The sequence below is a fragment of the Rhopalosiphum padi genome, chromosome 2 (assembly GCF_020882245.1).
Source record: "Rhopalosiphum padi isolate XX-2018 chromosome 2, ASM2088224v1, whole genome shotgun sequence".
Classification (NCBI taxonomy): Eukaryota; Metazoa; Arthropoda; class Insecta; order Hemiptera; family Aphididae; genus Rhopalosiphum; species Rhopalosiphum padi.
Genome location: NC_083598.1, coordinates 89,304,241 through 89,321,713, shown reverse-complemented (window position 1 = coordinate 89,321,713; position 17,473 = coordinate 89,304,241). Strand labels below are relative to the sequence as shown.

Below are 17,473 nucleotides of genomic sequence, written 5' to 3'. Positions count from 1 at the left end.
CACCGCCACCGCCGATCCTCCTCTCGAACGTCGTCTTTATCCGACCAAAACGGTTGCCCCAGTTGCCCTGTAGTTTGCCCTGCAACGGGTTATAAGCCGAAGCCGTTGCCGCTTTCTCGTCCGCCTCGGCCTGCTGCCGCAAAAGCGCCAAGTATTTTTTGTCGTTGGCCGTCTTGGGTTCGAACAAGGGCACTCCACCACCAGAAGTAGTTACCGGCGGTGGTTCCTTGATTAGCGGGACGCGCAGCGACCGGTATTCGTCGTCGTCTCCGGACGACCGACCCCTCTCGCCGACCGCACCGCGTTTGAGTTTCACGCGTTTCCCCTGCAGCCGGAACTTACGGCAATGATCGTTGGACGCGATTTGTAGCAACCGCTGTGCCGACGAAACAGATCTGCTGTCGTCGTCGTCGTCATCGTCACCAGAAGAAGACGACGGAGACGACGAACCGCCCGCAGACGATTCGGACGAATCGCGAATCGATATCGTCGTCGCGGTAGAAGTCTTACGCCTCTTGCAGTCCAAGTCTTCGACGATCACGTGCTGTGCCGGAGGACATGAGAACGAGTTGCAGTTCTGCAGCGCATGTCTCGACGGTTCCGGTATGACGCAGTCCTCGGCCAAGTGATTGGTGCGTTTCGGAGGCGGCGGAACGAATTTGACAGGTCTAAACGTTTTGGGGGCGGCCACTTCGTAGCCTCGTGGCGTGTTGCGCACAGACTCCGACGTCGCGAGTGTCGAAGTTGCGGGCGCTGTGGTTTCGCCGTATCCGTTCTCCTCCAGCCATCGCCTGGCGTCCTTCAGCTCCTCAGACGATACGCCGACCGTGTGCCTGTCTTGCCGCCCCACTGCAGCCTTGCGGTTCCAGCATTTCCGGGGCGGCGGTGTCGGTTTTCCGGTCTGATCGGAGGACGACAGCTTCAGGCTAGTCTGCAATTTCGTTAGCAATTCGACGACGGACGAACGCCTGAGCGGGTCCAAGGCCGGTAATGCGCTCTCTAGGTTGGCTAAAGCTCCTTGCACTTGTACCAATATCTTTTGGTTCACTTCCTCGCCCGACTCCGTTCCCGAGTCATCAACCGCGGTCGCGATAGGTTTTACATTTAAATTACACATAGGCTTCAATAACTCACCGTTTTTTCCGTTGCTCGTGATGTTGTCTGTAAGGCCAGCCTGGGCGACGACATCCGTACACGCTGAAATTACATGAATAATATACATCACATTCTGTTATAAAGTATAAACACAACCAAAACCACGGTATAGCAAGTACACTGATACTTGCGATAAAGTATGTTTTAATCGACAAACCAACGACCGTCGAAATAGTTAATAATACAATATAATATGCGTAGATATAGTATTTCAAATGTCCTGGTTTTATATACCCAAGCGAGCTAATGCCAACATAAAAATATCAACTATATGCCGAATTTAAGTTACCATATGAAATGATGCCAGAATCTAATCTCAGAATTCCAGTGGAATTCGTTTTAAAAAAATATGGTAGACGATTAAGAATATATTATAATAGAATATAGTAAATACACGCAAACGGCATGCATATACATTATACATTTATATTAACGTAGCTTTTATACGACGACATGGTACTACAATGTGATTAAATTAGATGACATAGTTTGTTTACGTAAAATTTTGGTGGTATAAATATAGTGCTACCTAATAACATTATACGTCTATTTACAGTGACATGTCTACTATAATATTTTGTATTCAAAACGATTTTATTATTATTATTTTTACGTTGATCTTATATTTATATATTTATCTATAATGCATGGAACACAATAAAATAAGTATAAAAGTATTTTGAGCAGTTATTATTTTAATTTTTTTTTTTTGGCAGGTATAAAAAACTAATTTAATTCTAATAATAACAATAACAACAATTAAGTACCTAAAACCATTATTTTCTTCTTCGTATTGTTCATCTCATTTTTTGGATATATTAAAGTAAAATAATATTTCACTGCATAGTGATAAAAAAAAATTGAATATATAGTATAGCTATAGAATAGTTTTTATAAGAATTTTCTTTTTTGTAAATACAATATGACACCTATTATTATACTATATTTCATAAAATAAAATAGTTAATTTAAAATTGTGTACATATTATTATTTAAATTATTACTTACACAGTTACACTAATATAAGATGGGACAATTTCGTAATTAAATGAATCGTATAATGCAGTTAAACTTAAGTTACCTTTATGTTCTGCCATGATTTGCCTTAACCTGGCTCTGATTTTTCTCCTTTGATCGTAGTCTGGGCAAGATTCCAACTAAATAATTAAACATTTGTTAAATGAGCGTACGAGTAAATTATCAATACTGTCATATTGATAATAATGATACTAACCAAAATCTGTAATTGTTTTTCGTCCCAAATATTATCGAGTTCTTGTTCGTTTAGATTCTTCCTAATCACAGGAGATTTCTGAAAAAAAAAAACGAATGGCAAATAGTATTATGTTCATATGGTATTATTATGTACACACAATAGGCTTCGTTCTATTTAACCGGTCAATATTGTGTTAACAGGTGTCAATCTAAATAAGGACCCTCGTGTACAATACACATAAATACAAATTTATGAATTCACTTGTAAAAATAGTTGGCAACATGTTTTATTTGCTGGGACACGGCCAAACGTTGGCCTAATAATATTCATGGAACCAAGATTTTGGGTTTTCCGTATGTATCTACAGCAGCTACCTATTGCCTATTGAAAATGAATACGAACATAACAAAAACGAAACCCTTAAATTCAGGTTGGAGATGTGTATTAAAATTCTGAGAACAGACCATACTGTACGCGTTCCCACGATTCGTGTTTCTGACGAAACTTTAAAACAACTACCTTAGACCTACGTTTACGCCTGTACAATAACACACAATTGTATATTTTTTTATGATCAGATATTTGCAATAAACTCTAATTAATTATTATTTATTACCTATATTATATACTCGATCAATCAGACTAATCTGCCAAACGCCGCACCCTGTATTGCATGTACCTATATAACAACCTACGCTGATAATTAAAACGTAAAACAATAAAAATCGATTGACTGCGGGCGAACTGCACTCTCTTTGACGTAGGTACCTACTGAACTCAAAAATAATAGTCGAACGAGAGAAATATGATTAGGTGAGAAAAAATAAAAACGATTTTTTTGTCGGCGACACGAACACACTCAATATACACAGAAATAGTTGCGCGTGTAGCCAAGTATAAACTGAACTGCGTGGCCAACGGAGCATTCGACGTCGAGCGAACCACCGCGCTGACCAAAATAGGATTTGCCTTCAAATATTATTTTCGTCGTGAAACGCGCAAAGCCAAAATGCGTTGTCCAACGGGTAGGGAAATTAACAGTTAGTAGAGTAGTCATACTATTATTGACCGTTGTATTATGTGCGGTCCGAACAAAGACGCCGATTTTTTTAACATCATATTTCGCTATACGAAACGGACAGGTGGTGTACCTGTCTTATAGGCGCCTTTATTATGTATAACAAAATATTATTTACAAATGCCCGAATATATCGCGTCCCGGCCGGGGAAACAAATAATAAGCGCCATGGCGCATTTACGTTGTAAACAATAACACAAAGCAATTGAAATATTCTCTATATTTATAAATGTATGATACGTATATTGTTGATATATAAATATAATATATACTCGTATGTGACGTAATTTAGTAGCTAACAGTTCTCAAATAATAGATTACATTATTCTTACTACATTGTTTATATATATATATATATATATAGGCATATAGTAAACCTTTTGTTTTGTTCTACGTTTATCCTAATCATTATTTTGATATTTAAATGTTAAAAACTACGACTACAATAAAATAATAATATAACTACGTAAGACTAAAAAACTAAGAAACTAACCAAAGCAAAAACATATGCATTGTTTTAAATTTGTATTATACAAATAAAAATAGTAAGGAAAATAAACATAAGAAATATACTATGTTAAAAACAAAAAGATCACCACCTAATAGGTATATAATATTATAAAGTAACATTGTCTCACAAAGATTTTCAAACATGTACCTACATGATACTACTGTTTAAAAATTATGGCAGCATAAATAAACACAAACAAAGAGAATCATGTAAAATATATTTTGATTTTGAATTAAAGATAAGTGATAATGATAATGGTAATTTATTTTTCATCTATAAACTATTTAAAAATCAATTTAAATAAAACTTAACTAATTTTTTAAAATATAAATTACACCTTACACCTATTGGATTAAAAATTATATGGACATTTTTGTAAGCTGATTCAATACAGGACCTCAATTTTAAGATACACAAGTTCAGTTCTATGAAATAATTATTTTTAAATAACAAATTATAACAACATTAAAACGAATTATGGAAGATGAAGCTATTTTTAACATTTGTAAAATACTACGATTGTGTAATGACTATCAACACAACCGTTAAATGTTTTCTGACATATAAATACCATAAAATATATTATTTTTTTTTTATAGTATTAAATACATAAAAAGAACCACTATTCAGTAAGATTGTAATATTTATTGTATGCAAAGAAATAAGATAAATTTAAGAAATTTATTCATAATTATTATGTTGTAGTATACACTAGTATGCTTAAGTATACTAAAACTGCAATGGCAAATGTACTAAAAACTAATAAAAATAATAAAAATAATTAGTTGTAAACAAAACTTTTCAGAAAAAATATTTATTTTTTGTTTATGTCGTTCATGACAATATAAATGTTTATTTACCACTTTCCAATGTATTTGCGTTCTAACTTCTAGTTAAACATATATTTCATATAATAATATTAAATATTTTTAACTTGCAGCTGATTGTGTTGTCAACTCACCCGCCATTGTGTTATAGTTTTAGCCTGATATCTATTACCAAGTTTAGTACTAATTTGTAGTGTTTGTACTCTATATAGTTAAATCAGATAATATGTTAAATTTCTTAACTTCTATTTTTAGCCATTTTGTCACTGTTTATACCAATGGTGGCACAAGAGTTTTTTTGAAACAATAATTATCTCACAACTAAAATAGGGTGATTAGAATCTATTGACTGGAGATAAACTAGTACTGAAAAATTTTATATTTCCAAATTTACATTGTGATTATAAAGCAATAAAGCTTAAATTATGTACAATTTCAGACTCAACTGAAAGAAGCTTTTGAAAGGTTTAAATGGTTTAATAGTAACATTACTATTTATTTTTTCTTGTTTCTAAGATCAAACTTGGTTCATCTAGGTTAAATTGATCAAAATTAAACTTATAGCGGTAATATCTCAATAGAGATTGTAGAGTTTGATGTTGATCTCTTATGAAAGTGATACACAAATCAATATTGAAGAAGTTATAAAAAATTTAGTCTTTCCTCAAGTGTATTGAAAAATAATTAATATTTGGATAACTTTAATTAAAAGGATGCGTGGCAGCTAAAGTTAACTACGGTCTATGTTTATTTAATTTAAATTAAGAAATATTAAAGAGGTATTTAAGTACCTAATTATAAAAAGTTATTTTTATTGTTATACCTGTAGTTTGAATTTTCAAAATGATACATTTTACATGGAATTATAATAGCGGGTGTGGGTGGAGCAACTAACATTATTTCTTGTCCCATTTATGAAAAAGTTTGAGCTGCTACTGGTTTGTTTTAATGTATATTAGTATTTGTATAAATATTGTTTATTTGTTTTGCAATATGCTAAAATATATCAATCTATGATATCTAATATATGAAATTAAAAGATTTGTAGAATATTTTTATTAGGTTTTTATAGCTTGTATTGAAATTTATAAATTTAGCAACAAGTACCTGGTAAATAGTATAAAACAATATTGTGGTTTTTTTTCTAAGTTTATGTTAATACATTTTTTTTTAAAACTTTGCATTATAATCTATATTTTAAATAATATATATTATTGTTGTACCAGTACCTGTGCTCTTTGTTTTTCCACTTGGTTAACAAGTGCAGCGCTACTTGTAGTAGTAACTGAAGCAGGAGATTTGTTTCCTTGTTCCATTCCATGAAGAATGACTGATGCACCTAAAAACTTGTTGAGTAATGCACGGGCTTCAGTGTCTTCATTGGTATCACCACTTTCTACAACTATAATAATTGAAAATAAATTATAGATTAGCATAGCAATTTCATTTTCTGAGTACCAAATCAATACTTGTATTAATAATATTATATATATTTATATTAATCATTATTTACCTAAATCTGCATTTCGCATTCTGGTTAAAACATCTTGTACACCAGTTACTCTTGAATTATTGTCAAGAAAGGATGTAGCGTTTCCACTGTTTTTAGTTGTATTTACTTTAGTAGTTACTGTTTTTTCTTCAACTTGTCGTGAGCCATTAGACTCAGATTTAGCAGTCCTGTTCTGTTTCAAACTAGATGAAACTGGAATATTAAATAGTTAATTAATTATTATATGGCATATACTAATATACCTACACTATAATATTTACCTAATACTTAAAAATTTTAAGTAATTTTTATTATTTTATCACAAGACAAAAATCACCAAAACTCATTAAAGGTTAATAAGATTTTCTTTGTTTTCACTAACGCCATAGATAAAGTTTAATTTTCCATTTTTTTAAGTTTATTCTTTAGTATAATTGTATCAATAATAACTTTTGATTACAAAATGGCCAAATATAGTTTAAAATTTAATTTTTAATTCACAAAGAGATTATTTTTCTAAATATAAGAAATTATAATTATAATTGTATTTGAAGATTTAATAATTAATTATTAATTGCCTAATAAAAGATACTAACTTACTAACATTTTTACATTTTACAAGAAATCAAAAATCATGACTTACATAAAATTATAATATTAAACTATGAAAAATTACATTTAGTATTTATTAACTGAAATACTGAATAATCACAGAATAATATTATGAGGGATAAAATTGATAAGATTATTAAAACTATGTAAAATGTTGTAGGGTATGATTAAATATTTAAAAAATAAGTTTTAAGAAATAATAATCAAAGAAACATTTACAGTAACTTTGTTATCTTATATCTAATGACTAATAGATAATAAATTACCAGTGGCTTGTTGAAATTTATGTTGAAGTGCTTTGATTGAATCTCCACGCACCAAACTTGATCGTGGAGTTGACTGTGGCGATTCTTCAGTTTTTTCATTTCCATTTAATTCTTTTGATGAACGTCTGCTATCTTGATTAAAACTTTCTTGGCTAAACCTCTTTTGGATATTCTCAAATTTGTCATTGGTTCGGCTTCTTTTTACTACTTTATTTCCATCAACACGATCAGAATCATTAAGTTCTTCAGTAATTTCAGTAATTTGGGGACCAGTATCTTTGCCGATAGCTGTAGTGACTGTAGTGACTTTGGCAATGCCTTTTTTGGCATCTGAATTATCTGGGTTCTGATAGGTATAACGTCCCCGAGTAAGTTTTCCTGATGGTTCTTGGTCATTCACAGAAGACAATTCACCTATAACAAGTCAAATAGATATCAACTGTAGTTTTACATCATAAACCAAAATTATATTATAATTAAATATTTATTTTTAATAATTGTTTAAATCTCATCTAATATCCAAAAATTAAATTAAAATTAGGTCTGACAAAAATTAGGTACCTGATAAAATTAATTTATGCTCCCACTGTATATGTGCAATTTGAAAAATTATAAAAGCTATGATAAAAAGAAAAAATACTATGGGCCATGTGTACGAAAATATTAAAAAACTAAAAACTAGGCCAATATTCAAGACACAGTCCCAAGAAGGTTTCATTTAAAAATATATGATGCACTAAGTTGAACGTAATATAGTAGTCTTAACACTTGCTGTTGCTATACACAAATAACGGCTTTTGAAGTGCTTCGAGTTTTTTTGTGTTTTAATTACGTTTTGGAAGAAGTCCAACTTGAATTATTTTGTTTTATTTTCACCTAGCCTAACGCTCAATCACGTGTCATTGTTACATAACATAATGTATACTATAAATTCGCCATTTCTCATAATAGTTTGATTACAAAATGTATTTAATAAAACTACGCAATTAAAAAAAATAAGTTTAACATGTATAATATGGCCATATGGAGATACTAACCTTTCAAGAAATCTTGTGTGACTGAAACATTTCCAGATCCATCGGATCGCATAACACTCTTTGATTGAAATACTGTTGATTGACTTTTACTCTTAACTATAGTTTCTAAAACATTTTAAATAATGTTGAATTATTTAAAAACTAATGTATCACGCTTAATTTTTTTAAATACCATTGTTTTGATCATCTTCTGTTTTTTTAATAATCGAACGTAACGGAGTTATTTGGTTGGAGTCTGTAAATCCATTTTCTTCAAAACTTGAATACAAACCCTCATCTTTAGTATCAAGTATAAAACTATCTCTAAACTTTGCTTTTGGTTTTTGTCTAGGTTGCGAGTCCAACTTGGAATTCTCTTCTGAAAAATATTATATATTAATTATTCATTGAATAAAACGAAAGTAATAAGTAACTAATAAGTAATGAAAATATAATTTTTTCAAAGATCACCAATCACAAAGATTGGGAAATGTACAAAAAAATTAAAACAAATAAATAAATACGTGGGGATCTGAATGGTTGTGGAAGGAGCGATACCACGAAATAACAAACAATTAAAATAATGTTATTCTATTTGAATACACTAAAAACAGTAAAAACATAATACTTTTGTTTATCGTACACCAACATACCAATACATATTTATTTGTACGAATGGCGTATGAAAATGTGTAATGTAATAACATGTAATGTAATGACATGTATTGCTTAAATTGAGAGGCCTGGGCAGACGGAGTCCCTCTTCTTTAAAAAAAAATGTTTATGCGTACCCTCTTCTAATTAAATCTTAATCGATAAGACATACACACATTTTTTTACACTGATATATCTCCCCCCCTTCTAATTTTTCCCAGATTCAAGCACTTTTGGCGGGGTTTTTTTTATGTATATCAAAGTTCAAATCAACAGGATATAATAATAACATGACAGGATGATGAAAGGGTTTTAAAATCCTATACTATAAATTTAGAAAATTATATAAAATATATAATGTACCTATATGCACATATCACTCAAAATACGCCATTCGCTATCGATTGTTTGGATTTGAACAATACGATAAAAAACTTTGAATTCATAATAACTGAGAATACATCGATTTATAACACTATTTATAATAGTTAATAAATTATAATATTATTATCTATACCCGTACTCGTACTCTATACATAGTATATACATAGAATAACACGAATAATTGAAAATAACCACTATGAATAACTTACTTGCGTGTTTTTCGTGTTTAAGCACTAGATCCTTTAGCTGCGGAGATACCGGTGGTTCCGGCATGTCGTCGTAAATAGGTTCTTCTTCGTTTTTACCGATGCTCTGCAACGCTCTAAGCCCGAACAGCGGTTTGCCTTTATGGTCGGTGATCAGCTGGTCGACGCCTCCTTTTTGCTCGGATGTTGTTTGATATACGGTGCTCGAAGACTCTTGTACTGTATACGTGTTCTGGGATTGCAGTGCTTTCAGACCGAACGACTTATGTTTTTGCTCAGAAACACGAGTGTCGCGCGAGTCAGTTTCGCAACGGGCAGACGACGACGAATCGTTATCTGGAAAAGAAACAACAAGTCTCAATAAAAAAAAAAAAGAGAAATATAGATAGATAATTTATCTGAGAAACGCGTAGGTATACTGCACCGGGGTTTGTATATTATTGTACTCACCGCTTACAGACGATTGATTGGCGTTGTTTTTCCTGAGAGCTCTCAATCCGAACAACGGTCTACCATTGTCATCAGTAGGCCCCACGCCGTAGCTAGACGTAATCAAATCAGTAACGTTTTGTTCTTGGTAAAGGTTTGTGCCGCCGCTGACTTGATCACTTTTTACTGCAAAAAAATAATTAAATAATATAATGACAAAAATAAATAATTAAAATAATAAATTATGAGATAAAATACCCGAATTTATAATAAAATATAGTTGACTCACGTAGTATAAACCTCAATCGTAAGACAAAAAGTTTTGAGTCATTATTAAAATAAAAGCAAATAAAATAATGATATTATATAATTATGTTATAATAACAAACAGTTAAAATAATACATCACGCTAGGCATAATAAACAGCATTACTGTTGTTACGTTTGCAGATCACAAGAAAATACGGGGCGACCGTTTATTGCACCAGAGTCAATAAATATAGTATACCTATTACCTATTACATTTTATGTTATAATGTTTTTGCCTTAAGTTTTTCGTAATAAAAAATATTTTTTTTAATTTAAAAGAAAGAAAAATAAATTTTGGTTTTTAATTTAACGGTATAAAGAATAATTCTATTTTTATTGTAACTATATTGTCTACTAGAATATTAATGACTAATGTCAACAACATTACGACACGTTATTTTATGTTAAAATAATTATTGAGTTAATATTATTAAATCATTAGTAGTTCAGTCTAATATCATAAAAATGATAAGTTATTTTACTGCGATTGTTATTGTTATTTAAATCTCATAATGTAAATGCATTAATGCATTATACCTACAGACATATTATAGGCATATATTTTATACAATAACAATATTGGCGTCATTTAATGATTCACCTCTCGAATACAAAGGGTACAATTAGGTACAATTCAATGTTATCGACTTCAACACATATTTATTTTATCTAAACAAGTACTATAAAAAAAGATATCGGCGAGATCAATGCGAAACGTACACTCGTACCATTATATTCTGATAAAATGTCAGTTGATATTATATGAGTAAATTATAGTAATTGCACGTAAGTACAAATGTCCAATAGATACCGTCGATATCGACTACCGAACAAAATATATACCTTTAGAAACATGATTTATGCAAAATTAATAAACCTATGTAGGTATACAAAAAGATGAAACACGATTTTCGAAAGTGTTAACTTTTTACGTTTTATATTATGTCTACGGCTTGTCATATGCTAACAATTTCACTTATTTACTTAAATATTATGACTGTGAATTTTAATTACACCAATCGTTTTTTTTTTTTATGTCTAGCTATTTATTTTCCGGGCGATGGCCATTATTTTAGGGTAGAAATATTTTTTGATACTATCATATTTAATTTAATTTTTAAAATATCGATAACAACACTAACAACTAGCAATATTTGATGAGAACGAATTTCTAAATTCATATAGGATTATGTCAATGATATCCACCGCACGGTTAGTGATGTGCGTATCGAATGCGTTATCGTTTTATATTACTTATTATATCTAGGTACTATGGGAAAACATCAAATCTGTATAGATAGTGTCAAAGAACTGTTACGTGACGGTTTTTTTCCTAATTTCCATATCAATTATGTTACGCAACTGCAATTTCCTATCTTGGTAACAAACATTTAAGATCGTAAAAAAGTAATTCAACTACAGTAAAAAAGTTCTTACACAAGATCATCATTTTTATTGGCCAATATTAATAAATTAAAATTTTTATGTATAAAAAATAAATAAATTAGGAAACGTCTGTAAAACCGGGTTCACCCTACACCGTGTCGTGTTGTGTTCTGTATGCTTATTTATTTATTTGATATATAGGTAACAAAATGTTTGTAGCGCGTTACTTACAAGGTGAATATATTCAATTCTACGCGACACGGTATAGTGAAAGCGGCGACTTAAGGTTTTGGTACACATAAATAGCATATTTATACTTTTGATGAAATATAATGTTTAGTTGATTGTTGTCTTGATAAATTAAACATTATAATTTAGAAAACAATTAATTTAAACATTGAATGGATATATGTTATTTTGCAAAATTTATAGACGTATAATATTGAGATATTGAGATAGACAGTTATAAATGCTGATATATTTAGGTTAAGGTTAAGAAGGGTTTTATTTTTTTGGTTGGAAACGAATCAATTTGGAGCTAGCCATTTTAAGTTTAATTTAGTGTTTACACAGACTATCCTAGGAACAATTACGTCAACTATTCATAATCCCATTTGTCTAAATTAAATAACCATGTATTAGCCAACAACTGAGTATACCGAAACAGAAAGTATTTTAAATGTACAAAAAAAAAACCCAATTATAGGATTAATATTATATAAAATATTTTAATTCATTAAATTCTAAAATATAAACTTGTATACATATAATATTTCTAAACAAAAGTTATAAATAAGTAATATTTCGATAAGTACAATATATACATAGTGTATAGATTGATTTTGTGAGTAATTTGTTATAAATACGATCGATTTCTACAGTTATAAACTCTATAAATTGTCTAAATTAGGAATATTTGAAAATATGTTATATACTTCTATGACCTATTGTTGTTTGCAAATACACATAATAATTTCAGAGCAATAAACAATATAGGTATACACTTTGATTTAGAAAAAAGTATTTTAAACACACGTGGGTACTTTTATAGGTGCCAAAGTGACTGACAAATGTATATAACAAACGATGTTATAGTTATGGCCTATAATCTATATAGGTTTCGTCACTTTTAGGTCACTGTAATATGTGTACGAGATGATATTTTGTATTAGATTTTATTATAATGGTGAATTTTTTATTATTCGCAGGAAATGACCAACGGAAATACGGTTACGGACTACAAAATAATTGACTGGTGCGCGTGTGATTTAGGTGTGTCACCCATATAATGTAACTACTACCACCTACCTATAGGCTATAAGTTATGTGTACCTATAATTTATTTTCAAAAAATTCTCCCAGATGTTTGCATATGCGCATTATTCAATTTAAGACTATAACATGATATTATAATATTCAAGGCATGAGAGTTGTAGATAATTTGCCACTAACAACCTATTGTTATTTGAAACGGGAGTGGAGTGTCTAATTCGATATCTATAACAGTATATGGATGCATCAAAATCAAAAATAACACATGCGAATAGAAAATAATATGATATAAGGCCGTGTAACCTAGTAACTTCTGACTAAATTTTCATTTTCAGTTAAGTAATTATTAATAACTAATATAAGAATAAATTATTAACAACTACCTATAATAGTTGTATAATATACTAACTACCAAAATTGTGAAGTAATTAACTCAAGTAAATACAATTTATATTTATAAATGGTAATTTAGTATACATCGCTTGGATTCGCATGAATTTATTGTACCATAGAACTACAGATTATGTAATTTCTCGAAAGTTAAAAAAAAATAAAAATAAAGCGTATTAAAATGAGAAAATTGAAATCACCATAGTCTGGAAGTTTGGTTATGGTTCGGAAACGCTATATAGTCAAAGCGGTTAGACTAATTGATCCTACGCAGAAAATTTTAAATATACATTATTTTTACATATTTAAAGTTAATATTTTTAAATATAATATAATATGCTATGCCTATATATGTATATAATATTTTTAAGTTATAAGTGAAAAAATATTAAATATTAAAAAAATATAATATTTAGTTAGTTAATTTTAATTAGACATTTTTTTTAAGACACTACGAAAAAAATTGGCACGACTTTCGGCAATACTTAAGAGTCCGGGTCTGATAGCCTTCAAGGGTTATTTTAATCACAATTCCTAGATTTATGGACATGAGTATAAATTTGTAGCTTACACCCACATCTAAGTTCCGATATATTAAAATACACTACTTAAAACGCTCACTTCTATCGTTATTATTAAGTAAATTAAGTTCATATAACAATATACAGTTTGTTTATGGTAGAAAAAAGTGATGTCATTTATTATTACCGATACGAAAAAGCGTCTGGCAATGGGCCCGTCACGAATTATCACCACTGACACGATTTTTAGTTAAAATTAAAATGCACATATTACGCACATCCACTTAATCAGTAAACTAGGATATTGTGTTATAAATGTTATACTTAAATATTGGTTGCCGAAGTTCAAGATATAAATACTTAAAACATTTTGTTGGTGTAAAGAAAAACAAATATGTTTAAATAAAGCCTTAGTACTACATTATTATTTATTATTCATATACCTATAATCGTTAATATACTTATAATAAACTTATAAGTAGGTACCTTTTATGGTTGTGTTCTGTTATCATTATAACCATGGTCAATATAATAAACTCATCTAAGGCATAATAAAATATAGGTAAATATGTATACCTTAATTGTTTTCCTATATACAATATAATATCTATAAGCAATAAATAAGTACCTACGTGCTACGTAATCATTTTTTATTTATTCCATTTTTTGAATCGATACAAAAGAATTAATCACAAAAATAACTAAAATTGTAATTTAAGACTTAAATTTATTTGATTTATTTTTTTAAATTTTAAGTTTTAATCCTGAATACAGAAGTTATATAATGTATGTAGGCATATAGCATACATTTTAAATTATTAAAAAAAAAAGAAACTCAATTACTCAAAGATTTTCTTCAAAGGAAATTAATAATTGTATTTTATAGTTCCATAGTATTACAGAAAATTGTAAATTTCTAAGAATTAATTTTCTCCTTTTATTCATATTTAGTATAGTTGTGTATAACGTATAGGAGTAACTTATTGTAGCTAAATAGCTTGGGAATAGCTAATACAATAATTACATGCGATATCATTGTTTATTAACTATTTGTTAATTTGTATTAATATTAGTAATAACTAATAAGTAATAAGTGAATAAGTGCTAATAACTAGGAATCGGAAGTTTATGTATTTGCATATTTAACGGAATATACCGAAAATTTGATAGATCAGCTACAAATTTGAATTACCTTTACACAATGTTTTGCACACGCATGTAATTCTATATTATCTCGATTATTTTATTTATTCTCATATTTTTAAACAAATTGTATTAACTGCATAATATATTTAAAGTTAAATACTATGTCATTGGCAAAATGAGTTAGGTGCTTCTAAAAAGTCTATTGATAAAAAAAAAATATGAAATTTATAAAATTAATTTATAGTTGTATTTGACAGCGAGGTGCCGACAGTCTTTAATTGGAGATTGTAATATTATTAAAAAAAAAAATTATTTATAAAAGGTAGGTACTTAATAATTTTCAACTAAAATTTTTATTTTTATTATTAAATGTTTATAATAAAATAATATTTTTAATTACCAGTCAACGAAATTGAAATAAAAATTGAAGCGTTAGAAGGTTTTTTTAATATTTATTAAATTAAAAAAAATGTAAAGGCAAATTTCAGTGTTTTTAAGAGCATTATAAGTGCATACAGATTTCGGTAGTTTTTAGTGCATAATCTTCCGGTCCCTAATAATAATTAACAATTAGCATATTGTCATTATAAACAATATGAAGATTATTTAGGTAATATAAGTATTTAACTAAATAAATACAAATTATTTGTGTATATATATATGTGTATTTGTTATTTTGAACACTTATTAGTTATTATACCTATAATCTAGATTCCAGACTAGACTATACTATACCATTCACATATATTTTTTATCAAATGATATTTAATTAGTAATTATCACAAAGGTACTTATATTTATTAATTTTACAAGTGCTTAACATTTATTTCAATGATTGTAAAACGGTTTATGTCTTTCTACTTCAGGTGCCAAGTACAACAACTTATAATATAATAGTCGTTGACACGCTGTTAATCACTTACCCGCATCTACCTTCCGGGTTTATTTTATATTAAATACAGATAATCGAGTTTGATCTCATAGTTTGAATTTTAATTAGACGCGCACAAATAACTATGTAATTTTTAACCGGATAATGCAATAATTAAAGTGTGTACCTTACAACGTGAATGACAATTGTTTAATTAATGATTATTTAATAACATAGTAATGTGTGCTGTGTACTTGTGTGTATGTGTATGTACTATGTAACAACTAATAAGTAATAACTTCTTCAAAATTAGAATAAAATGCTGCTAAGTACAGGTTGACGGAATTTTGGTTTTATATTTAGAATAATAAGTTAGGACTAGAGTTTAAGACGTCGGGTAATCATTTATATAAATGGACATTTAAGTATAACAATTATGCGAATGAAAAATCTGTAAAAAAAATAAATAAATAATGAAGTCGAAGGGCACATTCAATTTCAAATATACAATATAATTTAAAAAATCGTAGAAAGTAAAATCTCGCCGGAACGAATTAACTATTAAGTTTACCGTTCCGGAACAATATGACGTGTTAATTTGTACGAAATATGTTTTTATTTAGTAAAAAAAATAATACATCTGAATCTAAAACTAGTGGCTATATAAATTGCTAGTTAAACAGTAAGCAAAACTTAGTAACAATTTAACACGTGACCCTTATAGCATTTCAATTATAAAAATGACATAATTAATTTAATTAACTTTCTAATAAGATCTTTTAAAAATCTTGTAGTTACGTTAATAATCTGTGCAGATAAAATTATTAGTGCGAAATAATAAAGTACGAAACTTACATTTATCGAAATATTCTTAATAAACTCTACATAATTAATACATATAATATATTCTACTTTAAAGTTATAGGGATTTACCATCTACCGAGTACCACACAATGTTTTTTATATTATGCATATGTATATAGTATGTTGTATAATATGATGCTCAGATTATTGGAGATACTTTATACTTAAAACTTGCATGTATTTAGCCATTTAGATTTAAAGAACATATAAACGATATTGTAATATACTAATATTATTAGGTATTCAAAATTCGAATTGTTAAAAAGCTGCATTTAAGTTATTCATTCTATAATTAAAAAAAGAGAATTAAGTTTTGTAATTTATTAAAATGTTGGTATGCTTAATGTATGAAACTATGAACGATTTAGAGATTTTAAATAGCCATTGTACTTTTTATCTATTAATTAAATATTTATACTAGCAAAATAATAAATGATAGGTAGTAGGTACACTATAATATTTAATAATAAATTAGTTAGTATTTTATTTTTGATTTAGGTAATAGTTAATATCTATTATGTGTATAATAATACTATAAAATGAAGATTATTTTATAAATAAAATGAGTTTTAATATACGTATATCACTCAAAAAAAATGTAGTCTATCAGTATTAAACATTGTCAACATTGATATTTATTGATTTGATAAAATATCCATTATTCACTATAATTTTTCTCACTTTAATTATGTTCTACAAAGAGATCATTTTATTAATTTGTTATCTTTCCGATATGCAATGAAAGTTTAAATTTTGCAGAGTTAATACCGGAGCATAATACATTTTATGCTCTACGATTCGGGCAAATAGTAAATATGGTTTGTTATATTAGAATTTAGGAGTATAGTTGAATTTCTGATATAAAGAAA

At 28.8% G+C, this 17,473-nt stretch overlaps 1 protein-coding gene across 4 annotated transcripts in view; it reads right to left on the bottom strand.

Moving 5' to 3' along the window:
- Positions 1 to 17,473, bottom strand: part of LOC132919924 (serine-rich adhesin for platelets-like) — a 46,553-nt gene that overhangs the window by 5,988 nt on the left and 23,092 nt on the right. For 3 of the 4 annotated variants that reach the window (XM_060981865.1, XM_060981868.1, XM_060981866.1), the window contains exons 6-15: positions 9,868 to 10,032; positions 9,421 to 9,753; positions 8,367 to 8,552; positions 8,195 to 8,299; positions 7,158 to 7,571; positions 6,301 to 6,492; positions 6,017 to 6,189; positions 2,390 to 2,467; positions 2,237 to 2,312; positions 1,135 to 1,197 (exon numbers count right to left, since the gene is read on the bottom strand). In XM_060981865.1, the coding sequence (XP_060837848.1) occupies positions 1,135 to 1,197; positions 2,237 to 2,312; positions 2,390 to 2,467; positions 6,017 to 6,189; positions 6,301 to 6,492; positions 7,158 to 7,571; positions 8,195 to 8,299; positions 8,367 to 8,552; positions 9,421 to 9,753; positions 9,868 to 10,032 (1,785 nt within the window). The remainder of the gene's footprint in view (positions 1 to 1,134; positions 1,198 to 2,236; positions 2,313 to 2,389; positions 2,468 to 6,016; positions 6,190 to 6,300; positions 6,493 to 7,157; positions 7,572 to 8,194; positions 8,300 to 8,366; positions 8,553 to 9,420; positions 9,754 to 9,867; positions 10,033 to 17,473) is intronic. The other variant, XM_060981867.1, reaches the window with a different exon arrangement.